Source organism: Acomys minous (assembly GCF_964271855.1).
Source record: "Acomys minous genome assembly, chromosome: 14".
Lineage (NCBI taxonomy): Eukaryota > Metazoa > Chordata > Mammalia > Rodentia > Muridae > Acomys > Acomys minous.
This window is the reverse complement of record NC_140496.1, coordinates 97,129,327-97,156,629: the sequence shown is the minus strand read 5'-3', so window position 1 is coordinate 97,156,629 and position 27,303 is coordinate 97,129,327. Positions and strand designations below refer to the sequence as shown.

Sequence of the window (27,303 nt, the reverse complement as noted above, 5' to 3'; positions counted from 1 at the left end):
TCTCATCTAAACCACTACACTTACCTAACTTCCTCATCCATACAGCGCAGCTGAATAATTCTTTTTACATTCAGTAGTTATCTTTTAATTGATGCTAAAATATGACAGTTATGTTCATGTAAAACTGTAAAACCGAAGGCATGTAAAAGTTTCATGATTTGAATCAGTGCTTTTTTTGTTAATAGTTATTTTATTTAAAACTTACTTTTATGTATCATACATATGTTGCTTTTAATTTAGAGTAAAAATAAGAGATATTTATGATGAAGCACAAAGAAGTGAAGTTATGTGTCCATATTACATAATAAGTTAGTCCAATCAGAATTTAGAAATAGCTCTGTGTAAATCTAAGGTAATATTCTTTGTTCTGTTATTTTATATTTTAAATGATAATGTGAGTTGTTTTGTGTATTTTGCAATATTTTACTTCATCACAGTGTGATTTGATATATTACATGAGGTTTACCATGGTGTTATAGAAAGCAAGTGTCAATTTAGCTTGCTGTCATTTTACAGCCAGCAACATGAACGAGACTTGGAGAAGTTCAGTGATTTGTCTACTGGGTTTGTTTCCTTTTTATGTAACAATATTTGACATAATTTAAAAGGTGAATATTTATTTGGCTAACTCTTCTGGAAGTTCTAGTCTAAGATCTGTAGGCTCCATTACTTTGACACTCTTGTGGGCGTGCAAAATGACAGCTGCAGGGAGCATGTAACAGAGTAAACTACTGCCCTCACTCATGTCTAGGAAACTACAGAGGAAAAGGAAGGAAACTAGGGTCCCCAGTGCCCTGGAGGGTACGTTCTCATTGACCTGCCAAGGGACCAGGCCTTTGACAGTTTGACAGACACTTAGCCAAAACATAGCACCACTGTCACTAAGAACACTAGCTCTAGAATGCATGTCCTTTCAACACCTTTGCTTTACACACACACACACACACGCACACGCACGCACGCACGCACGCACACACACACACACACGCACACACGCACACACATTCTTTTTTGTGCATCGATGTTTTGCCTGCCTGTCTGTGTGATGGTGCCAGATCCCCTGAAACTAGAGTTGCAGGTGGCTGTGAGCTGCCATGTGGGCTCTGGAAGAGCAGCCAGGGCTCTTAGCTGCGGAGCCCCAACACCTTGATTTTATTAATGCATAGAAAATATAACTGTCTATAGTAAGCGACTGAAAGAATTAAAAAGACTTTCTATTTTTAAATACTTTATTGTTACATAATTGTTAGGCAGCTATCCATACATGTTTAAAATATGTAGCTAGATGTTTTGACGTGCTTTCGTGCTTGTGAGCTTATCATTGTCATCAAGATAATGAAAATGTCCTTTACTCCAAAACATGTTTTTGTAGTTATTGTAATCCCATGTTCCTGACATTATTTTCTTTTTCCCAGCTTCTGCCAACTTCTTTCTGCTTTCAGTCTTTATCCATTCTTTGTATTTTCCAGAGTTCTTCTGTGAAAAGAATCAATGTAATATGTACTTTGCCAGGAGCCTGGGCTTCACTCAGATATTGATTTGAAGAATATACCATGTTCTTCCACGTATTAATAAATCTGTGTTGTTGTTGAGTAAGATACTGTACAGATTGTGCTAGAATTTGTTTATCTCACTTGTGATAGACATTAAATTATTACTAGATTTGGGATATTAATACAAGCTGCCTTATGTGTAGTTTATTGATTTATTGTGATATAATCAAGGTGACATTATTTTCAATATTTATCTAAAGCACTTAACAGCAATATAGTTCTTAACTCATACATATAAGTATTTGTTTTTGTATTATGATTATATAAATTAGTGGTGTGGTATTTTTCTGTTACAAATTATGACATGACCAACACAACATTTCTTTTGTGTTTCATATATATATATTTTTTTTCTCATTTTATCTCTCTCTCCCTTTCCTTCCCTCCCCTCACACTTCCTCATCTTTCCTCTCTCTTCTCTCTCTCCCTCCTTGGCACACATTGAACGCAGGGCCTTAATGTCTTTCTGATAGGCAAGTGCTGTACTGCTGAGCCAACTCCCCAGTTCTTATGTTTTCATTTTCATTTATTACACATCTAGATGGACTTGCAGGTTCTACAAAGATGAATACTGCCAAGTTAATCTCACAATTATTGCCAGAATGATATATCTATACTATAGTTTATTTTTTATAAGATTATATTTTCAATGTTTCCAATTATTTTGGTGAAAGGATATGCTGTTAATTGTATCTCCCTGATTATTACAGAGAATAGCTCGGCTTTCTTTTTAATTCATTTATTGCCGATTCTGGATTATCTTGTATGAGCTAATTTGCTTATATTTTCTTAACCAAAATATTAAGGGAAGGCTTTTAAATCTCATTTTACATTTCTCTATGTCAGAACACATGATAAGGTAATCTGTGTAATTTATACTGAATTGTAAATGTTCTTGTGTGTATCATTGTTGCTGCATTTCTATTTTGTGTTTGAGGGAAATATTTAGTAGCATATTGTATATAATATTTATTATTCTGCCCCCCTTCCCCAGTGGTGTGTGTGTGTGTGTGTGTGTGTGTGTGTGTGTGTGTGTGATGTGTGCTCAGGACTGAACCAATACTGTGTTCATGCTAGGTAAACAGTCTAGTGCTGAGCTGCTCTCCGGTCCCCACCCCGCACACACAGTCTGCTGATAGTCTCTACATGCAGTGCTGGCCTACCTGTTACCCTTTAATTTGCTTTGTGTGGTTGAAGTTGTTGAACCTGCAGTTCTTGTATTATCTGAATAAGAACAAGGAAACTAGTTGTGGTCTTAGCAGGCTCTCTACGGCTTTTCCTGTTCAGCTCCACCGACAATGGAATATGTCGCATTAGAAACTTTACTCGGTTCAATAAGACTACACTACAGCTCATATGTAACTTTTCTTTTGAGTACTGCTTATGGAAAAGTTGATGGGCTAGTGTGGTTCTTTTTATTTATTTTTTCTTGTTACCTCTAAGTATGCTAATTTTGTATAACTATTTCTCCATTTAACAAAGTACTACAAACATCTGTTGTATTCAAAGTATTCTGAGGCCTGGTCATCTAATAATTAGCAACATGTTAGTAATCAGTATATTTTCTTTTCTCATGAAGATTAAAGTATGGCATAGATGTTTGTTGAGGAATTAAATGATTAAGCAAGGATAGTAGAACTGAAGGGAAACCTGGATCAACCTTTTAAGAGCTGCTGGAAGTGGGATAGTGAAGGAGGGAAAAGTCAGAATGCAGTTCAAATTGGCATTAAAGAAAAAAAAAAACATTTCTGACTTCAAAAGGCTATAATGTAAGTTTTTTTTTTTTTTTTTAACAAAATGAGAATTAGTATTGGGAACATAATACCATTCTAAAAATAACACTGAGAGTAAAAAAATATAGGTTTATTTTAACACTTGACTGAGTGTAAGTATATGTTGAAACTTAAATTTATGATTTATTAGAATATGTATTTCTTCCCTTAAGTGGACTTAAAAACAAGTTTAACCTAGGTCTAAAATTGAACAATGACAAATCTTGGGTAACGTTTTTTTTTCACACATTATACATTTGACTATAAGAATGTATCAAGAATTCCTGCGGAGGGAATAAAAAGTGGATACTGTAGCATCGGGCTATTGATTGGATATGAAGAGTGAAGGAAAGAAAGCATAAAAACTAATTCCAATGGACTGAAGCTGGTGACTGAGGATTTGGGTGTCATTAACAGACAAAGGGTTGAAAAGACCATTAGTGTGTTTATTTTGAGGCATGCTGAATTTAAAATCCATAAAACAGCTTATGTATTGAGGAGTATGTAGGCAGCTAGAAATGAGGAACGGATTCTAGAAATCAGGATGGTGGAATATACCCTAGGAAGTCATTGGGCAGTATTGAACCATGCTGTTAGGTAAGTTAGCCAGAGTGTATAAATGTCAAATAATTAGGAACAGGTTGCCCGATAATGAGTTAATGAAAGGAGGCTTCTTAGAAATGGCTGAGATTAAGTTCTCAAAATTCTAACAATCCTATCCTAAAATACTAGAAAGGAAAAGATTTTTCTAGGGCTCTCTATGTTGTCTTCTCTTCTTTGCTATTTTTTGTTTTTGAGGCAGGCTCTCTACCTAGCTGTGGTCTGACCTGGAACTCACTATATAGACTAGGCTGGTCTTGAACTCTCACAGATCCGTCTGCCTTTACCCCTCAAGGGCTGAAATCAAAGGCATGTGCCACCAGGTCTAGCCTTGCTCCATATTTTATACTAAATATATTGAGAAAGCTTTTTTATAATATCACCTTGAATTCTGTGACATTCATACTTTTCAAATTATCTCATTTGAATTCTTAATCATTTGAAATTGATATACCTGAACTTAGCACTATCTTAGAAAAGAAACATTGGAAGTATTTGGGGGAAAATATCCCACAATAAGCCAATGACAGAGCTATGACTAGAATTTAGGTTTTCTTACTCAGAATCCCCCATATCTTAGTCAGTGTTCTATTGCTGTGAAGAAGGACAGTGACCAAGGCAACTTTTTTATAAAAGAAAGCATTTAATTGGAGGCTTGCTTACAGTTTCAGAGGCTTAGTCTGTTACCATCATGATGAGGGCATGGTGACATTCATGGCTCTGCAGCAGTAGCTGAGAACAACATCCTAATCTGCAGACAGAGAGACTGAGTTTGGCATGGGCTTTTGAAACCTCAAAGCCTACCCCCCAGTGACACAACAAGGTCACACATACCTCCTTACCTCCTGATCCTTCTAATCCTATCAGAGTTTTACTCCCTGGTGACTAAGCATTCTGTATATGATACTATGGGAGCCGTTCTTACTAAAAACCACCACACCTCTTCATTTAGAAAAAAAATGCTTTGATTTTCTGTATATGAGTGGTTTTCCATGCATGTATGTGCAGTATGTGTACCTAGTGCCTGCAGAAAATGGTAGGCATTGAATCTCCTAGAACTGGAGTTAGCAGATGTTTATGAGCCACCATGTGGGTGCTGGGAATCAAACCCTGGGCTCTCTACAAGAGTACCAAGTGTTCTTAACTACTGAGCCAGCTCTCCAGCCCCCCTCCTCTCTTTGCTTACCTTTAGGAGGAATGTGCTTTCAATTAGGATTATGTAAATACTAATAGTGTTGTCAAAAATAAAATAAGCCATATTCTAAATTATTCAGAATGAAATAATATGTATGATTTTAAGTAATTATTAAATCTAGTTATGCTATAAATTATTAATGATATTAGCATATTATATCATGAAATAGAAAATAATTTAAGCATTGTAAGTCAGAATCTACTTAAGACGCTGACTAGTTCCAGTTTCTGTTGACTATTTCTGATATGTTTGCTATTTTTAAGCCTTTTTTCTTTCTTATTAGTATTTTTTAATTAGTGTAAAAATTTGTGGATTAATAGTATCAAAATCTTTGCATTCTGCTAGGCTATCTCTTTTGCATTTCTCTGGACAAAGAACAGGTGCCTTCTTGTTGGTTCATCTCTTTTATTTATCTGTGTCCATTTAATTTTTTTCTCCCTGTGACTTTGAAGGGAGAGTTCTACTTTAGGAGTAGGCAGAGCGTTCACTCCAGGCTTCTCATGACTAGAAGCCCCCGTTCAACAGTTTGTACTGCTGCACTGTGATGGACAGTGGGGGCCAGATTTCTTATGAGTGAGAATTTACAAGTAAAGAAGCAAAGGGAAAAGATTGAAGTGATCTATATTGCCATAGAAATCATCTACTTCGTTGTAGATTGTAGCCATGTATATCCTTATGAGCTTGTTGCTTAGCGTACAATATGGAGTGTGTCTTTTCACCACTCTTAAGTCTAATGTCCAAGAATAGTATCTATTACACAGATTTACTCAGTATTTGAATGTATTTCCTTATAAAAGTATCAAATGTGCATCTTTTATTTTGGAGAAGGATTATAGAGTCTATGTTCTCATAAAGGTGGTGTGTAGGAATATGAAAAGAAAACTAATAGTGCTTGTATTTTTTTTATTATAGTGTTATTAACATTCCCTTTTCTCAAATTAAATGGTGATACTTCCATTGAGGGTGCACAAAGAGTAGTTAGTTGCAATTAAAGAGACTGCTTAGAGCCTGGATTAACCATAGCCTCACTCTCATAGGTCTTTTTCTGTATACACACATCCTATGATTCTGGAAGAAAGTTAGGTGTTTCTTCTGCTGGTCCAAGCTGAGTTCACTGATGCAGCTGCACTCAGCTGGTGGATTGTCCACTGTGGGCTCAGTGTCTGGCATCTCACTTGTGGTAGCTGGAACACCTGGAGTACTTTGTTCTTTTCTAAGTGGACTCTATTCATGTGGCACCACCTATTTTCCAGGGCTCCCTGCTGTTGATGGGAGAAGAGCCTAGGTTATATGTATCATTTGAAATCACAAGAGTATAAGCAGAAGCTTTGAGTCTTCTTGGGGCCAACCTTGAAAATTTCCTGAATACTACATACTGTTAGTAAGTCAAAGGCTACCCCAGAGGAACAAAAGGAGCGAGGAGTAATTCAGTGCCATTTGTATCCGTATACTAGTCCCTTCCTGATGGACTTTTCTGCATTTTTCTTAGCACAGGTCATTTTGTTGCCAAATTGTTCCCTGGATTTCCATTTAATCATAGTAAAAGCTAAAAACTTAAGTTGGTAGATGAGGCCCTATGTGTTTTACTATAGCCAAATCAGTATTTATGATGCTGAAGAAAAGGAACCATCATAAATTATTTGTGTGGAGGGATATAAATTAATACAGTTGCTATGCCAGCCATATGAATATTAAAAATAGAATAACCATATGGTGCAGGTGTGGCTCTGTGTACATATAGCTAAAGGACTCTGGGTCTACATACAGCAGAGAATTTGGATATTGTATTTGTTGCAGCACTCTTCACAATAGCCAATTTATATAGTCAACTTAGATGTTTGGCAGTAGATAGATAAAATGCAGATTATATATACAGTAGGGTTTATTTAACTTAAGCTGCAAAGGAGAATAGAATTATGTCATTTGCAAGAATGGATAGAAGTGAAGATTCTCCTGTTAAGTGAATTAAGGCACATTCAGACAAATACTGTGTGTTCTCTTATAATACAGAATTTAGATTAAAAAAACCACATACATGTATGTATATATATAAAATGCAAAAGGAATAGGAATCAAGGGTAGAAAAAGGGGTGTCAGTTTATAATAATTCAATATGAGTATCTGATGAGTGTATGAAAATGTCATAAGGAAACATTGTGTATAATGATTATATGCTAATAATAATCATTTCAGAGGCCAACGGTAGACAGTGTACGAGTTGTATACCAGACAAATAAGGATATCTAGGACTCAGCCTTTGTTTCTGTTCTGTCATTCATGGTGAATTGACTTTTGTCCTATTTGTACTTCATTGTCACAGTGGTTGCTATATTTTCAGGTCTTGGGTCTGTATTCCAGACAAAAGAAAAGCTATGGATATCCCCCGCAAGAAGGGGTTAGTTCTCTTTGACAAGAATTATCTGAGCTGGGCATGGTGGCACACACCTTTAATATCAGCACTTGGGAGGCAGAGGCAGGTGGATCTCTGTGAGTTTGAGGCCAGCCTGGCCTACATGGCGAGTCCAGGACAGCCATGGCTACACAGAGGAACCCTACCTCGAAAAAGAAAAAAAATTAGCATTATCTGTATGGTTACTTGTAGGTGCAAGGTTAATGAAATGAAAATTGTATCTGTACACTTGGATGCATCTAACCAAAATGAATATGGCCTTAGAAAAGATAATGGAGGGTAGGTATTATGGATAACCCAGTACCAGCACAGCCGGCTTCAGTAGTGTATGCCAAGAACGACACTGTTGCTGTGAGAGCACATTTCTTAGTCCTGGGTATAACCATGGTAAAATTTGGAAATAGTATATAAAGGTAGTGGTGATAGTAATATTGAAGAAATTGAAGCTGTGCTGTGATTAGAATATTAGAATTTATACATGGCCATTTTGATTCTGAATGCATCACTCTTTTCACTGTGTTACATTCTAACTTGGCCTTCTGTTAAATAACCATGTAGACTGAATTTGGGTGAAGGTTTTGAAGCTGGTTTTCATGTGTTTCTTCTTAAATAAATAGACCACTTATAAGAAAGACTGTCACTTTTATCTTTATATATTCACCAGTCAGTAATGTTTTTAATAAGTAGTTAAAAACTTAAAGATAGGAAAACTAAACCCTATTTTATATATAAACAAACTGGAAAGAGGGAAGGTTGTGGGATACCATGTTTGTGTTGATAGTTTCTGATGGGGTTACCACTTGAACTGATGTTGAATTTGTCCCTCTCAAGTATAAAATGATGGGTTAGGGTGGAATATGAAAGGTAGACCTGTGTTTGCCAGTGTCCCTGACTTGAAGTTGTAATGCAAGTCAGTTAGGTTAAGGCTTAGTTCAAATACAGTAAATTAGTGTTCCGAAGGACCCATCCTTAAAGAAGGTATAGAAGAAAAGAACACCAAACCCGGAGTCAGAAGACACATGTGCTGAACCCAACCAGTTAATGACTTTCTTTGTAATCTTAGATTATTTGCTTGGTGACTTTGAACCTGATTTCTTCAAATTACAAATCAAGGGTTAGACCAAATTATCTTTTAAATTCTTGTAGCCTAGACAGTATGTGAACCATGGCACACAGTGTTTTTCATGGGTACTTTCACATTTCTTGGCATCTGTCAAGTCAGACTGTTTTGTAATTCTGAAGTAAAGAAAATGTATCAGCCATTTCACTTCTTCTGTGGGAACTTTGCCAGTGAGGAGTAAACATCCTTTCCTGTCTCCTTTAATTGAAGTACTTGATCACAAGAGACAGTCGATAAGTATTCTTCATTTTGATTTTCAAATCTAGTCCTGTTTTATTTCAGTGTTTTCTTAACTATACGTGGATTTTTTGAAGTACAGTAGATTGAAACTGCCAATTTATGTTTTAGGCTAAATCCAGAATTTTATTTTTTCATAAAGTATGTATTTGGTAAATACAGCTTTAAAAAAAAGAAATCAAACCAACACATTTCTTTATTTGAAAGACCTGGCTGGCATATGATATGCTGTTGTTCCATATTTTAGAGTCTAAATGTATTGAATACAAAAAGTTTAAGTAGCAAATACATGGTATAAGATATCATAAACTTTTAAACTTGACAGGATTGAGATAAAGTGAACGCTGCTCTTGGTTTCTTCTAAATAATGTCCTTATTGGTTAGACTACAAGAATAAAGAAAAAAATTATTTCTTAAAGCTAGAGAGAATATGTAAAATTTGGAAGAACAGAGTAAAAATCCCTATTAATGTTTTTACCTAGAGATAATTGTGACCATTTTAATATCTTTCCCCTTCATATGTTAAATATAACATTTAAAATAAAACTGTATATACTTAGCAATATACTGAACGAAATATAACTGTTATGAATGGGCTAATGAAAGCTACAAATAAGAGAAATTGGTTTTTACTTCTGTAAACTTTTGTTATGACATTTAAATAGCTTCCTGATTGTTTTTTGCCGATGAGGATAAATTCTTTTATAGTTTTGGTGCTTTTAGCTAACAGTAAGTTCTATTTATTTTCTTCTATTATATTTCTATAGCTAGAATTACTAGATCAAAAGAAATTACAGTATGTTTCTATTTATATCAATGACTTTCTGTTGAGGCTATTAGTCTTAGAGCTGTGTATAGTCAACAGTATAATTTTAAAAAATCTTTGTCAAATGGACAAAAAATGGCAGAATCATCTTTGTCAAATAGGCAAAAAATGATGTAGTCGTTTTTGTCAAAGCAATTTTCTTTAATGAAAATAACTCAGATACACTTTTTATTTCTGTGTGAGGAATTTAATTTCTTGTCTGATGCTACATTAGTTATCTATTTCTATTACTGAAACTATTCACTTAAATTTATTTTTTTTGAAAACCCTTGTAACTTTTGCTGTGTCTATTATTCATTTAGTTGTTTTTATTGTTCTGTAAATTGAAACCTCTCTTAAACTGTATCATTTCAGCTTAAATATTATCAGTGGATTGATAATTAAAACCTTATTAAACCAGTTTTGTCCAATCATTTGATTATGTTAGAATTAAAAAAAAACCCGAGCCTTTACAAAGAAAAAGAAAATTAGAAGGTATGTAAGCAGTAAAGTTTTAGATTATTTTGAGAATAGGGTGGCTAAGCATGCAGTTTCTGTGACAAAATGTAGGGGAAATGGGGCCATCTTTAAATGTCCTCAGTGATGGGGATAATCTTCACAGTTGATGGTTTAGCTTTATGTTTAAACTTAGCTCATGGACTCATTTTCCTCTGTTTCCATACTTCAGAGCATATTAATGAATATAAAAGGGACTTTGTAATTAGAAGTTGGATCCAACTTTGTTTTGTTGTTTTGCACTGTGATGGTGGGATCAAACTGAGGACCTGGAACATGCCAGACAACTTCCTGCCGCTTTGTTCTTCCCACCTCGTGGCTTAGGCAGGCCTTGAACTGTGGGTAGACCAGTTAGTCTCAGTTTCCTGTCTTTCCCTCTCAAATGTTGGGATAATAGGTATATGCAGCTACGCTACACTTTCTGTAGAAGGATGAAAACAAGCACCAACTATGGGAGGTAACATGGCATTTTATAGAAGTAAAAATAGTTCTGGACTAGTGGATAAAGGCATGAAGCTAGTAAGGTAGGTACAGATAGTCAGTTTTTCCTGAACAGAAAATAGTAAGGCAGAAGTTACCACTAAGGATTTTCCACTGGTTATGAAGTATTTTCCTGTAGCTAATTTAGCATATTCAGCTTAAGAGTATTATTTCATTGCCTAGCAATGGTGCCTGGCATTATACTTGATTTTGTATTTTGGTGGATAGTATCACAGTTTAGCAGATTAAATGCCTTATTTCAGTTATTGTAAATGTAAGAAAATTATGGTTTTGTTTTGTTTTTTTAAAAATATGATTTCAGTTTATTCTGGTGAAGGCAAAAGTAGGAGGAGCGGGCTGGTCACCTGGCCTGCAGAGAGTTCCAGGTCAGCCAGAGCTGCACAGTGAGAGTCAGGGTGGGGAGTAGTATAACCGTTTTGGGGAGTAGAGTCTGGTATCTGGGACATTTGTTTATCCTAAGTTATTGACTATACTGTGTACACCCCTTGTTCCTGTCCTAAAGATAATTGACTCATGTCACAGAAAGAGATGAGAGTAAAATTATAATTACTAAAAAGTCAGATCTATAAAAAAGAAGAGGGAGCCAACCTGCTTTTAGTTGTAGTTCATACTGGACTTTGCGACAGAGGGATCCTAGGTTGCCTCTGAGCGTCCAGGAGTACGCTTTTTATCAGAAATAGGGACGCATGAGTTCTTTAATTAAAGTAAGTGCATATACAAATTATTTTAAATGAGAAATCTTTTTCTTAAAAAGTTTAACTGCTAAATATAACCCTGCCCTCAATCTCCTTTTAGTCTTTCGAGTGATCAGATAGCAAAGGGATAGTTATTTAAACAAGATCCCTATTACAGCCTAGAGGAGAGTCATTTAACTCCTAAGGAGAAAGAACACTGGCAGGAAATTCTTTCCCAGGAAGGTTGTCATGAACTTTGAAACAAAAAGTTAGGTAGACCAAGAAGAAAGTTGGAAGTGGAGAGGTGGTATATCCCAAAGGTATAGCATGCATGGTGATGCAGCCAGGAAAAGCAGTCTCTCAAACTAATTTCCCTGACTTGCTCGTGTTGGAGTTTAGAAAACAATCTGAAAGGAAAGAAAAATTGAAGTAAGGTCCTTTCAAGAATTTGTATCAAATACTTGAGATGTTTTTAATCTTCCTATTTTAACAGCCTTTAAAGCTGTTAAATAAATGTTAGATTTTTGTTTTAATTTGTATTGTATACCATGACTGAGTTGTAAAAATGCAAAAATTTAGATAATTGGGCCTTACTATTTACTAAGCAGAACTATTGGGTTTTTTTTGTGTTTTTTTTGTTTTTGTTTTTGTTTTTGGCTTGCAAAGAATAAGGAAAAAAATTACTGAAATGCTAAGGATACCATAAACCAACAAATTTTAAGGATGTGGTTTATTACGTGACATTAATCCAAAAGTAATTTCTGTGATATTATCTAGTAAACTGAAAAGAATTGAAATAAAAATAATACCTAATGAGGTTCGATTAACTTAAAGTCTATTTTTCATCTAAGTATTTTTTTTTTGTCTCAGTCTGTTTTAAGGCTGTACAATAGGACTCTTATTCTTTGGCAGTTGTCATATGGCTGGTGTGTTCAATATCTCATCTAAGGTGAATTGAAAACTAAAATGATGAGACTCACATTGGGTTATAAATGTCAAAGGAACTGGAGATGTGGCTCAGTGGTAGAGTGCTTGGCTAGCATGTGATGCACCTTGAGTTTTATCACCAGCACTATGTAAATGAATGAATGAACACTAAAAACTTCAACAATATTTTAGCCCAGGAAGATGATCATCCTAAATACACTTAGATAAAAATAAGATTTAAAACCAGTAGGCTTTAAATTACAGAAGGTAGCTTAGGTGAGATACATGGAGTATAGAATAGGTATTGTATAGACATACCCACATTTTCTTTTTTGATAATGTGTTTTGTTTTGTCAGAATGTCGAGGAGCTCTTAGCCTTAAGAATATTAGAAACAAATTAATAGAACTGAGCTTCTTCATCTTTTATATAAGATGCTAGCATTAGCTTACCTTTCCTACAACTTACATGGTACGTATTTTTATTAGAGATGAAGAACTAGATGTAAAAGATAATGTACCAAAAATTTAAATAGGATGTACATGTGTGATGAGTATTTCCAAAGGTATGTAAACATTGCTGCTCAGTGAAATATCTCATCCACAAGCTTAGCTCTTCTCAAAGGGAACCATTATATTGGTTGTCCTCAGAATTCAAAAAGTGTTCAAAGCAATGCTCTTAAACTAATATCTATTATTATTAGTCTAGTTAGATGAGTAAAAGTAGCTAAAAATGTAACATTGGCTGTTTTAAATGTAGTTTGGGTTTACTTAACTGATGTTCCATTTTAAGAAAAAACAGGCACCATCTTAGTATTTAAAACATAATTTAGACATATTTTCTGTTAATAATGTTTTTGTATTGGTAACTAAGCTTATCTGGTGAGATAGTTAGCCATGAAAAATATATAGAGACTTCTGAGAATCATCCTCACAACCCTAATGCATACTGCAAAGTGATAAGTGGCCAGAAAGCACTTTTCTTCGTTTTGCTAGTTTGTTTCTTAGGTGTTTTTTGTTTTTTTGTTGTCATGTTTTGTTTTGTTTTTATAGAAGATAACATTATTCACCTTTAGAATTTAGTAATGCTTTTATTAAATGATTAGTGAGTCAAAATTATACTTAAAATTTCTCTTAAAATGTTTCAAATTTCCAAATATCTTTGAAAGGCCACTAATATTTTAGTTGAGATTTTGTAGGTAATTAAATTGAATTTGTTTCCATTTATTTGTTTGTTTAATCACTTTACAGTCTGCTCACAGGCCCCCCTCCCCCCTCCCCCATTTCCCCCTCTACTTCTCTGAGGTGAGCCCCACCCCCAATGGGTACCAGCCCAGCCTGGCACATCAAATCTCTGCAGGACTAAGGGCATCCTCTTCCACTGCCAGACAAGGCAGGTCAGCTAAGGAAAAGAGATCCAAAGGCAGGCAACAGAGTCAGAGACAGTCCCTACTCCAGTTGTTAAGGGACCCACATGATGACCAAGATGCATATCTGCTACAGATGTGTAGAAGGTCTAGGTCTAGCCCTGTGCATGCTCTTTGGTTGGTGATTTAGTCTTTGTGAGCCCCCATGGGCCCAGGTTAGTTTTCTCTGGAGGTCTTCTTGTGGTGTCCTGGACCTCTCCAGCTCCCTCTATCCTTTCTCCCACTCTTTCACAAAACTCCCCAAGCTCAGCTTATCGTTTAGCTGTGGGTGTCGGCATCTGTTTCCATCAACTGCTGGATGGAGCCTCTCAGAGGATAGTTAATGCTCCTGTCTTCAAGCGTAGCAGGGTATCATTAGTAGTGTCCTGGGTTGGCTCTCTCCCACGGTGTGGGTCTCAAGTTGGTCTTGCCATTGATGTGCACTCCCTCAATCTTTGCTCCATCTTTATTCCCACACTTCTTGTAGGCAAGACAGATTTTGGGTCAAAGGTTTTGTGGGTAGGTTGATGTCCTCCTCCTTCCATTTGGAAGTCCCACCTGGTGACTTCAGGCTCCATATTCCCAACTGCTAGGAGTCTTATTTAGGGTCACCTTCCTACACTCCCTGGAGCCTCCGCTGTTCCAGAGATGCCCCCCATTAATTTTAGTTTTCTCTCCCAGTTCCTGCCCCCACTCTCCCCACACCTGATCCTCACCCCTGTTACCCTCCTGACTTCCTCTCCCATCCTGGTTCCCTCCCTCCATCTATTTCAGATGGCTATTTTCCTTGCTGAACGAGATTCAAGCGTCCTCTCTTGGACCCCCTTCAGCTTCTTTGGGTCTGTGGATTGTAGCATGGTTATCTTGTTCTTTATGACTAAAGTCCACTTAAAGGTCAGTATATACCATGTGTGTTTTTCTAGGTCTGGGTTACCTCATTCAGGATGATCTTTTCTAGTTCCATCCACTTACCTCTAAATTTGTTTTTAATAGCTGAGTAGTAGTATTCCATTGTGTAAATGTACCACATTTTCTTTATTCTTCTGTTGAAGAACATCTAGGTTGTTTCCAGTTTCTGGCTATTACTAATAAGGTTGCTATGCACATAGTTGAGTAAGTGTCCTTGTTGTACGGTGGGGCATCTTTTGGGTATATACCCTTGAGTGGTATAATTGGGTCTTGAGGTAGCACTATTCCCAATTTTCCGAAAAACCTCCAGATTAATTTCCAAAGTAGTTGTACAAGTTTGCACTCCCACCAACAATGCAGGAGTGTTTCCCTTGCTACATATCCTCTCCAGATGTGCTATCACTTGAGTTTTTGATCTTAGCCATTCTGACAGATGTAAGATGGAATCTCAGTTGTTTTGATTTGCATTTCTCTGATGACTACTAAGGGCATTGAACATTTCTTAGTGCTTCTCAGCCATTAGAGATTCCTCTATTGGGAATTCTCTGTTAGCTCTGTACTCCATTTTTAAAATTGGGTTATTCGATTTGTTGCTGTCTGATTTCTTGCATTCTTTACACCTCTATTGGATATAGGGTTGGTGAATATCTTTTCCCATTCTATGGGCTACCATTTTGTCCTATTTCCAGTGTTCTTTGCCTTGCAGAAGTTTTTTGGTTTCATGAGGTCCCATTTATTAATTGTTGATACACTCTTGTATTACTCTGGCTTCTCTTCAGATTGTATAAATATTTCGCCTTTTACTAAATTGAGTTCTTAAAGATTAAATAACTTCCCAAGAGTTTATAATATGGAAGTGGTTATCTTTACACAATTCTGTGATGCCTTTATATGTAGATGTGTTGTGAGTTATGTACTTATCTAGATTTTTTGAGATACAGTGTTGCTGTGTATCCCAAACTGGCCCTGAACCTTGCAATTTTCCTTTGTGATTAAGGAATGAACCATCATGCCTAGCTCACTTTAATATAAGTGTACTTGTGAAATAATATTACTTAGTAAATGGACAGAGTATTTGAACTTATGGTTCCATATGGTTTAGTATAGGGAAGTAAGTAGTGTCACCTATTAAGGAGAAAATTAAATGTAATTCAATTAATAAATACTCTCTTCAGGATACAAACATGTATCCTTGATGTTGCACATTTGCTTTTCATTCTATGCTTGTTTGTTGGCTTGCTTGCTTATTTATTTACTCATTCATTCATTCATTCATTCATTCATTTATTATAGGGAGATTCCCGGAGTCTTCCATTTTCTGAGAACGTCAGTGCTGTTCAGAAATTAGACATTTCAGATACAATGGTGCAACAGAAATTGGATGACATCAAAGATCGTATAAAGAGAGAAATAAGGAAAGAACTGAAAATCAAAGAAGGCGCTGAAAATCTGAGAAAAGTCACAACAGATAAAAAAAATTTGGCTTATGTAGACAACATTTTGAAAAAGTCAAATAAAAAATTAGAAGAATTACATCACAAGCTACAAGAATTAAATGCGCACATTGTTGTATCGGACCCAGAGGACTCTGCAGGTATCGTACTCCACTTGATCTTTCTGTGTTATATTAGCAGGGTAGATATCCCTCAATATTTTTTTTTAGCTGTTGTAAACATACACAGACCATTTTCTGTTGTGGTTAAGGTCTTATTTCCGGACTGTCCAGAAGGTTAGTGATGGCTGTGGAAGCTGAAGCATTACTTAGAGAGAAGTAACTGTTGTATTTGTCTGCGGTCAGTAGGGCAGGACTTGGAATTATTTTGTAGTATTGTTATTTAAGGTTAATAGCACATGCTTTTAACCTTATGATCAGTAACAACATGTCGGATGACTTCAAAAGGGAAAAGTTCATTTCACTTCGCCGGCAGGCTGGGTGCTTGCTCCTGAGCCTGTGTGCTGGACCTGTTAATGCCCAGTCCTCACATGATGGATGGCAGGACTAATTTTCTTCTGACTCCACTTGCCGAGTCCCAAATAAATAAATGTGAAAGAAGCATGCATTTTATAAGAACAGATACTTAGATTTTTCAGCCATTAATCAAACTTAACACCTTGGTGCTTTGAATAGTAAGAACCTGAATTAAGCACCTGAGCTATCAGGCACATTGTTTAACAAGAAGAAAAACGTCAAAACAAACCCAAAGATTACCTTTCACTTTCTGTAATATACTTACAGAGAAAATAAGAGAGAACTGTAATTAATGGTTCCAACCTAAGACTCTTTTGTTGTTGTTGTTGTGGGCGGGGTACAGTGGGGTGAGACAGGGTTCTCTGTATAGCCCTGGTTGTCCAAGAACGCACTCAGTAGACCAAGTTAGCATTGAAATCACAAAGATCCGCCTTCTGAGTGCTGGGATTAAAGGCGCATGCCATCACTGCCCAGCTCCATTGTTTTTTAAAAAAATCAACAGTATTATTTATAAATTTTTTCAGTAGTACAAAAAGTAAAGATAGGAAAACTGCCTCCCCCTTCAGATCCCTAAAGGCAGCCTTGCTTTGTTATTGCATAGCTTTTCAAGAACAGTGTCTTCATGCCGTTACCCGTTCATCAATATGTGTATTTGTTCGAAAACTTTATACAAAACATTGAAGACACTGTGTAATAGTTTTGTTATTGGGGAAAAAATGATATTCTGAAAGAAGTAAATTAAGCTATTCAGTCCTTCTTTCATTTGCAGGAAGTAAACAAAGGAAAAGTCATTTATAAAAAGTAAAACCCTAGTATCAGATTTTAGAGGAACATGTGATTAGCTAGTAAGATAGAATAGATGTAAAATTACTCATCTAAAAGTTTCAGAAAATACAGTATTTAATGCTCTTCATTTACGTAATTGCCGTCTGCGTCTGGGACTCGGGACTTGTATTTGGAGGTTTAATATATAGTTTTCAACCATGTGCAAGAGCTTCATCTTTAAAATCACATAAATAATAGGCAACCAGTCTTTCTGCTTTAGAACAGAAATAATGGCAAAGGTGTGAATTAATTTGCTTAGGATAGTCAAGCTAGCTATACAGCACATCTCCTCAGCTAGCAGTCTCTTACCCATAAATTGTGATTAATTATAAATGGAAATGTGTATTATGAAAATTCCGTTTTTAGTAGTACTATTTTATAAACTGAGATAGTCTGTTATGTTTGGGTCTCTGCCAAGTTCTACATGTCTTGCCTATTGCGTCTTTAGGATTCTAAAATAAGAAACTGCTAGAGCTTTAAACTCTATTTAGAGAAAGCATTTTTTTCTTCTTCACAGAATGCTGAGAACTGCCTTGTGATTCATTCAAATATGAATGTTTTAATAAATATAATGTAGCCTATTTGGTTTCTGTAGTCCCTTTTAAAAATTAATTTTAATGGAATAAAAACTGCATATGATAAATACATGTGAGTGCTTTACATAGATGTGTCTAAATATGTGATTTGGTGTTTTTTTTAAACAATTTTACATAATATCTAGGGCAGTGTCATTAGATCCACAGAATGCTCCATTACTTAGTGGCTCTCTTCTTTACCTTCCCAGTCAGCTCCCACTCTCAGTCCTCGTTCCTAGAAGCTACTAATGTACTTTCCACCACTTAACATTAGGTGCTTTAGAATATTGACATCTCTTTAAATATTTTTTTAAAAGACCTCCTTTAAGCCCTACTATCAAATTTCTGGGCTCCTCCAAAAGCCAAGTTGGATAGCATTGTACAACCTTCACAGATGGGCAATCCATTATTATCTCTTCTGTGCTGCTCTTCATGTACTGTTGTACTGTAATTTATCTTTAGCCACATTTATCCTTCACTAAGTCATGTGCCTCTTGAAGGCTCACTCACACATTTTTTTACATTTTGTAGGCTTGTTACAGAGTTTGGGGCATAGTATCATGTACTTGTGACTATTACAGATATTTAAAAATCCACCAAATCAAAATTATACCTTTGTTTTTGTAATTTTATTAAAGCATAATTTGTCATTTCATTTCACTTTAAACATTAAATAAGGTAGAGAATAAGCTTTAAAACAAGTTTTAAGATAAAACCCAAATTATTTTCTATTGGTAGTGTTAATATTTACTTTCTAGATAATTGGAAGCCAAAGTATAAAATGTCACTTTGTATTTTGATTGCTTAATACTCCTGTGTGTTGGAATAAAATAGTAATTCTGTTAAACTCTGCATTTTGTATGTGTTCAGTGCAGACACAGACACACACAGACACACTATGGTATGTACATGGAGGCTAGAAAAGACAGTTTTGTGTGTCAATCCTTGCCTTTTACCATTAAACACATATACATATACATACAGGTACTATATCAGATCACTTTCATAAAACATTCAACTCAGAAATAGAGCACACAGAGCTGTTTAATTTGCATGATTTAGGCATTCCTGATGTACACAAAATATTACACTCTACACAATAATTATTTACCGATTAAAACTAAAATAACACTTGAAAATGAGAATAGTCTCATGGAATGGTATTCTTAGCACACATAAAAATTATGAGTGTATGGTTAATAGACACAAAATGTACCTTATGTGAAAGATTACTGATCTCTGGAAGATGGAGCTGCAGTCTAAGACTTAGCACCTGGCGTTCTAAAGAACTGTTTCTGAGTCTTGGCATCCTAAACAAATCATTCTTAAAGCAGAAGCTGAGAAAATTATGCCAGGCTTTGTGGGGCCCAGTTAGATAACTGAGGCAGGAGGATTAGGCATTCAGGCCGCCTGGGTGAGGCTGCATAGTAGGTTGCAGACCAGCTACACCGTGAAGCTGTTTCACAGTTCATAACATGTGTCAGGCATGGTGTTACAAGCCTAACTTATCACTAAGGAGGACAACACTATATCCTAAACCCCTGTCTCGAAAAACAAAACCACATGTTTTAATTTCTTTTTTTAAAAATATATTTGTTTAGGCCGGATGTGTGGCGCACGCCTTTAATCCCAGCACTTGGGAGGCAGAGGCAGGTGGATCACTTTGAGTTCGAGGCCAGCCTGGTCTACAAAGAGAGTCCAGGACAGCCAAGGCTACACAGAGAAACCCTGTCTCGAAAAGATGAAGCTTAACAGGAAGTGCTTTTATCCACTGAGCTATCTCCCTGATCCACTCTTTTCATCTGAATTCATTTTTCTGTCTTCTCACACCTTCAGAATATAGTGAGCAATTACACTTATTGATATAGTGATTATTTTCTTTAATATTTAGAATGAATATACATACATGTATATGTATACATACATACATACATGCATACATACATATATGTATATATATGTATATATATATATGAGGTTGCCTTAGTAAGCAACAAACTGAACAAAACTGAGGCTTATTTTTGTTTTTGTTTTTTTTCTGGGGGAAAGTTAATCTTAGTTTAGTTTAGTTTTGTTTTGTTTACAATAACTAAAGTGTTAGAACGTATTCTTAAACTACTTTATTGGGGTTCTTATACCTCTAATTCCCTAATCAGCAGGAAGTAGCCAAAAGAGAACTACACCCCCTCTTTCCACTAACGTTCTTTCTCTTCTACCTGGGGTTGGGGCGTTGGAAGGAATTGAGGTGGATTAGGGAATTAGCAATAGCAGCAACCAGGAGCAGCAGGGGCGGGACATCAATTGCCTTCTTCCTCAGAGCCCCCCAGTTTTTCTGGGCTCTGGCTTTTATACCCTCTCAGAGTCCCCAGAATTAAACTATCTGGAGCTGGCAAAGATCACACCCTTCTCAAGAGCCTACATGAGGCAAATAGTCAGCTGCTGTGGATAATCTGAAGCTGTACCATATCCCATACCTGAAATTTAAAAAGCATGTTTACATAACATAGCTCCTATGGCGTCAAAGTGTAAATTATTAACTGTTCTTTGGCCAATAGAAATATAGTTTTCCTGCTGTCATCTAAATGTGGCATGAAAACTGAAACTGAATTTTATATGTATTATAAAGGATGGAATCTATGTAATGGTTTGTTACATAATTGCTCAGTATTCATACCATGTAATGAATTCCTCATTCTTCAGCAAACATTTTGAACGATTAAATGGTCTGTAGATATTTGAATTATTTTTATTAATTTTTATGGTTTTAATCTTTTTGATGTGTGAGTGTTTTGTCCACATGCATATGTTCACCACGTGCATACCCAGTGCCTAAGAAGGACAGAAAAGGGCACATAGTTACAGGCTGTTGGGAGCCATTTGGGTCTTGGAACTGAGCCTGGGCCATTTCTGAAGAGCAGCAAATGCTCTTAAGTGCTGAGCCATCTCTCCCCTCTAGTACTTGAATTCTTTGGTGTACTTTAAAAAGAAAAAAAAAAATGCTATATAGTAAATCCTTGGTTTTGGTTTTGGGTTGTTGTTGTGGGGTTTTTTTTGTTTGTTTTTGTTTGTTTTGTTTTGTTTTCTGTACCATCCTGGTAGTTAACTTACTGTGAACTTGCCATAACTTAGACTTACTGAGAAGGAAGTCTCAGAAAAGAACTGCTCACATCAGTTGGCCTGTGCCATGTGTGCGAGGGGTTGTTTTTAGTGCCTTCCTTGATGTGAGAAGAAAAATGAAAAGGTACATATTGTGTGGCAGTTTTCCTTGGGTAGAAGTAAAGAATGTCTTTATTGTCCCCCAAACTTTCCTAGTGCTAAGCCTTGTAGTTACTCTTCTCCCCAAGTCCATATTCAATTGCAGCCATTTATGAATAGTTTTACTTTTAAGAATGTCATAAAATAAAATCATAAAGTATGTAGTCTTTAGAAACTAAAGTTAGCCTATTGCCTTTGAGATTCATGTGTGTATCAGTAATTGTAAAATTTTTCTAAGTGGTCAGTTGTATGGATGTATCACAGTTTGTCCATTCACCAAGCATATTGGAGTTACTGTTCTAAGTAATCATCAGCCAAGCTGCTCTAAATACTGAGGAATGGAATTTTGTGAGCACAAGTTTTCACTTCATTTAGATAGATTATTCTAATGATTATTTTATCACTAGACTAGGACTGAGATTGCACAGATATGTGCTGTAGTGTCTGTAAACTTAAACTGCCAAAATATTCTTCAGAGGCTATATCATGCTCTCCAGCACTTGGTATTGCAGGTGTGTTCATTAGCCACATGTGTGTAATGGCTGACAATGTGCCTTGTTGTAATTAGAGAAGCTAAGCAGAAGGATAAATAAAAAATGAAGAAGCTGCATATACCTTAGGCACAGTTTAGATACACAATAAAGTCTCCTTTTCTAGGAAATGCAATATAGGACTTTTAGACAATAAAATACAACACAATAACAATTCACAACACTGTTACTACTAGCATTGTTTCACCTTAGTCAAAGCTGTCACACCCCACAGTCTTACCCATGTCCACCACTTGTAATGCATTAAAAAACCTAACCAGAGTTATCATTGGTTTGTTAAACATTTAAGCAAAATTGCTTTAACTGATAGCATTTGACACAGGTCACCTTTAATATACAAAATAAGAAAGCTCTATTATATTCTGAGTAGGTCTTAGGTGACTATAAAAAGCAAATCTTCCTGTGGGTAGGAGAGTTGGACTTGGGGAAAGTATAAGCAGGTAACTAACATAAATATAACAAGATTCTGGAGCACTTTGTTTTTAAGCTGTCAATTTATGAGTACCAAATGAAAACGAAAATGATGGTCAGTGTGCCTAGTACTTAGTGCCTTGTAGACTTGCAGATAGGGAGAAGCTTAAGGAAATGAATAAGCGAATGACTAATGCTTCTGTATAGTACTTCTGTTAATTTCGATTTGGCTAGATTTGCATCAGCTGTGTTTTATCTTAGCTGTTGTAAATGAAGTAAATAACTTTGTCCCATGAACAAACACTCTGTACCTTTATGAATTTTGAGCGTAGTCAGCTAGCTATAAATGAAGACCAAAGGTTATATATTATCTGAGTAGTCATCCAATTAGATCACTACATTTCTGTATGATTGCACACACCACTTGGATGATCTTCAGACCTTTTTTTTTTTTAATTAAAAAGAAATCTAGGCAGCATGTTCCTCCTTGTGGTATTTTGTGAATAAGCTATTTTAGTAGGCTATGGGTCAAGCAAGAGCAGCCTAAGCTCACCTGATCAGAATGTGAAACCTCTCGGATGTAAGTAAAATCTTAAGTTTCCTAACACAGCAAAGACTCAATGTCAGCTATATTGCTAATCGCAAAGATGATCAAGAGGGTCTTGAGATGTCTGAGAGCACTTGATGCTCCTGCAGAGGGCCTGAGTTCAGGTCCTGGCACCCATAAAGCAGTTCATAGCCACTGGAAACTCCAGTTCTAGGGGTCCACTGCCCACTTCTGGCATTCACAGGCACTGCATGCATATGGTGAACTTACATGCACAAAACACACATATATACACATGAAATAAAAATAAGTACTTTTAAGAGGACAGTTAGGGAAACAGTTGATCCAAAGATATTAATTATTCCCATGTGGCCCATAATTAAAACTTGGCTTCAGTATGGGCATCCTCCTTCTGGCCACCTTCGCTTTCCCATTCGGGTCACCAAGGTCTGATTATATCTTATGACCTATCTGTAATCTATATCTTCTTTACAGCCAGTTTTCTTCATTTGAGCTTAAACTTTGCTACCATCATGATTTTTTAACCTAATATTCAGTGGGGAGTTAGGTTTTTGATGAATGGTTTGGTTTGACTTGTTTGCTTGCTTCCTTGTGTTTTTGTTTCTTCTTTTTGGGGCTAGGATCTTGTAGCCCAGAGTGGATTCAAACTTGCTAGTAGCTGACAAGTGACCTTGGACTCCTGAGTATTGAGACTCCAAGTGTATCTCACACTCAAACTTCGTAATACTGTTTTGGTCCTATTGTTTCCTTATTTTTATGTTTTCAGTGGGTCTCCTCTATAAAATACAATACAACTTTGTAACATGTCAAAGACTCCCTTTATACTAGCCTGGCATTTGCATGGTACTTCAGCTTCTGCCATTAAGCCCAACTTCCACTTTTTCCACTAACAGTTATATCTGCTTTGTCTTTTTTACCTCCTTATACTTGGACTCACATGTTGTGTGTAGGGGGTTATACACCCCATGAGACTCTTTTGGGAAACTATTTTTTCCTTTGTGAGTAGTTAATGAGAGGAACGTCTTGGTTAGAGTTAGAAGCCCATGTCTACGCCCCATCTCAGTACTGGGACCCAGTCTGGTTTGGATCTGTGTTGGCCCTATGCAGTTTAAAATTATCTTTGATACGTTTTGTTTGCTTGCTTCTTTGTTTTTCAGCAGAGTTTCTTTGTGTAGTTTTGGCTGTCCTGGACTCACTTTGTAGACCAGACTGGACTTGAACTTACAGAGATTCCTGCTTCTGCCTCCCAGAGTGCTGGGATCACAGGCGTGTGCAAGCATATCCAGCTGATACTTTTCAATTTTATGTATTTACTATGTTTATTTCATATCGCACATGACATAAGTAATTTTTAAAAAAATATTCTTTGAGGATTTCATATGTCTAAACAATGTATCAATGTCCGTTCCCTCTCCTCCTTCTCTTTTTCTTTCTCATCTTGCTCTTTCTTCCTCCTCTTTTTTCTTCCTCTTCCTCCTTGTTCTTTCTTCTCTTCCTTCAACCCAGAAATCAATTAATGCCACCTATTATATATGCATGTGGAGCAACCCACTGGAGCATGGGCAACTACCCATGGCTACAGCAAAGAAGCATGTGTGTCTGTCAGCTGCCAGTAATCCTCAGTTGAGCCAGGGTCCCACATAATGTCTCTACTATCTCTGTTGGAATTTTGGTTGACTCGATCTTATGCAGGTAACTATAAGCTCTGTTCTGAGATCGTGAGTGCAGTGACCATGTCATATCAAGAAAATGGCAATTTTACCACACTGCTCTCTTACATTCTTCTGCCCTGTCTCTGTGGTGCTCCCTGAGTTTTGTTTGGTGGAGGTTAGTTGATAAAAAAATGTCCCGTTTAGGACATTACGAGCAGCGTTCTGCTTTTCCAAATGACCTGAGTTCGGTTCCCAGCACACGTCAGGTGGCTCACAACTTAGTTCCAGCGACCCAACATCCTCTTCTGAATTTTTCAGGTACGGTACCTACAGTCAATCACATATTCATATGCAGACATGCGTATATGTGTATAACTAAAATTAAATCTTTGCAAGAGGATGTCCCGTTTAGAGGTGAGCACGTCCGTTAGTGAGTGAAATCTTTACCAGGCTAATTCCACACACTTTTTTCTCACTTTGACTTTTCTCCACTTGAGCTTTGTGAGTTTTTAACTGTGTGCTAGAATTTTGTGTTAATACTTTCTGAAATGCAGATTTAATATCTCATTTTTTACTTTATTTTCATCGCCATATTTATGTTTGGTGAATTGGAATAAAATAACTATCTTACCTGTTTTCTTCTATGTGTTGACTTAGGGTGAGAATTTTGTGATTGTAGGGAATATCTCATTTCCATTTTTAAACTAGTTTTTTTGTATGTTATGATCTAAATACATTATGCTTTAGTTCTGTAGGTGTCTTGTAAGTAGCATATACTAGGACTTTAGTGTATGTGTGTGTGTTTATATGTGTGTACATGCATATGGCAGTCAGGTGTCACTGCTTCTCATTGGTTTAGAACTCACCAGCTAGTCTCTAATGGTTAGCCAGAGAACCCAGAGATCACCAGTCTCTGCCTCCTATGTTTTGGCATTACAAACGTGTGTCACTACTTCTGGCCTTTTATGTGGGCACTAGGAGTCAAGTTCATGTTTGTGTGCTAATAAGGCAAGTATTTACTATTGGGGTTATCTACTCGATCCAGATTTGATTTTATTAATTTTTTAGTCTAATCCTTGCCCTTTGCCTGTATCATTTATATTTAAATAATTACTGTTGTATTTATGTTTATAATAGGACATCTTTATATTTTTATCATATGCCTTTTCAGCCTTTGTTCAGTTTTAAATTACTAAAGATCAATTGCTTTGTAGTTATTGATTTATGTAAATGGTACAACATTTGTACTTAACAAAAATCTACATTGGTAATTACTATTACTTGTCCCCATTCACCTTTGCTCTCCATCTATAATGACTTAGAGTTGATTGACTATCTTGAATCCTTGTATTGTCATCTCTCACTAGTCCTAAAATCTTCATCTTCATATTTTCAAAGCTAGCCTATTTTTTTATGTGTCTGATGTGCTGTTAATCTCATCTCTTATAGTAGATAAGACCACGTACTGGTACCCAAGATGCTTGGAATCTCTGAGGGAAAACTAAGTTGAGAACAGATCATTGTAATAATGTGTAATTTTCAGTCAAGGAAAAGATGTGTGTGTCTAGTTGGCAAATGCTTCCTAGAGAAAGTGATGCTTACGTTTACAGTAGGATGTGTTTCATTTTTCAGAAACAGCTGAAAAATTTAGCTTAACATCACATTTGCTAGGAAAGTAGTAGTGGTAGGTTAGCTGGAGCTGCATAGCGTAGGTCTTTAGAGCCCAGTTGCTGATTTGGTGGGTATTTAGTAGGCATTTAAAGATATTTCTGGCCGGGAGTGGTGGCGCACACCTTTCATCCCAGCACTTGGGAAGCAGAGGCAGGCGGATCGCTGTGAGTTCGAGGCTAGCCTGGTCTACAAAGCTAGTCCAGGACAGCCAAGGCTACACAGAGAAACCCTGTCTCAAAAAGCAAAAAAAAAAAAAAAAAAAAAAAAAAAAATTTCTGTGAATTCCTTTTCAAGTCTCTGATGGGGTTGAAGACCAGATAGTTAAGTTTCACAATTAAACTTAGTTGTTCAGGGGTTAAGATGTTTTTAAGGGCTGAAGAGACGGCTCAGAGGTTAAGAGCACTGGCTGTTCTTCCAAAGGTCCTGAGTTCAATTCCCAGCAACCACATGGTGGCTCACATCCATCTATTATTAGATCTGGTGTCCTCTTCTGGCCTGAAGGTGTACATGCAGATAGAGCATTGTATGAAAAATAAATAAATCTTTAAAAAAAGGTATTTTCAAGTCTAGATAGATGTTTTAAGCTGATAGAGATGAGATATGATAGATATTGATTTACATTCAGAATTTTAGGCTCACCAAGATCAAATACAAATAGCCAAAACACTATGAATGTAACATTTATATAATTCCTGATTGTTGCATGGTTCTTCTTGCTCTATGTAGTTTGTGTTATATATGTATAATAATATAAATGTATATATAAAAACATAAATATATTATGAAAAAGACATTTCTTTGAAAGAATTAGTCCTGCACACTATTGATCTTGAAACATAGCAATTTATATTTGTTAGTATTTCATTGAGCTATTTCTATTGCTCTGTTTACTGTAAATTTAAAAAGTAAACAGTCTTTTGTGGGTTTTTTTGTTTTGTTTTTGTTTTTTGCTGTTGTGGATTTTTGTGGAGGGCGTGTTTTTTGTTCTTTGTTTTTTGAGACAGGGTTTCTCTGTGTTATCTTGTCTGTCCTGAACTTGCTTTGTAGAACAGGCTGGCTTCAAACTCACAGTGGTCCACCTGCCTCTGCCTCCCAAGTGCTGGGATTAAAGATGTACACCACCATGCCCAGCTAAAAGTAAACAATCTTGATGTACAACCATTCAACCAAATTTATTCACTGTACATTATTAATATAGCATAA

At 36.2% G+C, this 27,303-nt stretch overlaps 1 protein-coding gene across 1 annotated transcript in view; it reads left to right on the top strand.

Annotated features, from left to right (window-relative positions):
- The window catches only part of PKN2 (protein kinase N2), a 97,222-nt gene that overhangs the window by 20,650 nt on the left and 49,269 nt on the right, over window positions 1-27,303 (top strand). Inside the window, exon 2 of the mRNA XM_084756064.1 lies at window positions 15,917-16,217. Coding sequence (XP_084612190.1) covers window positions 15,917-16,217 — 301 coding nt within the window. The remainder of the gene's footprint in view (window positions 1-15,916; window positions 16,218-27,303) is intronic.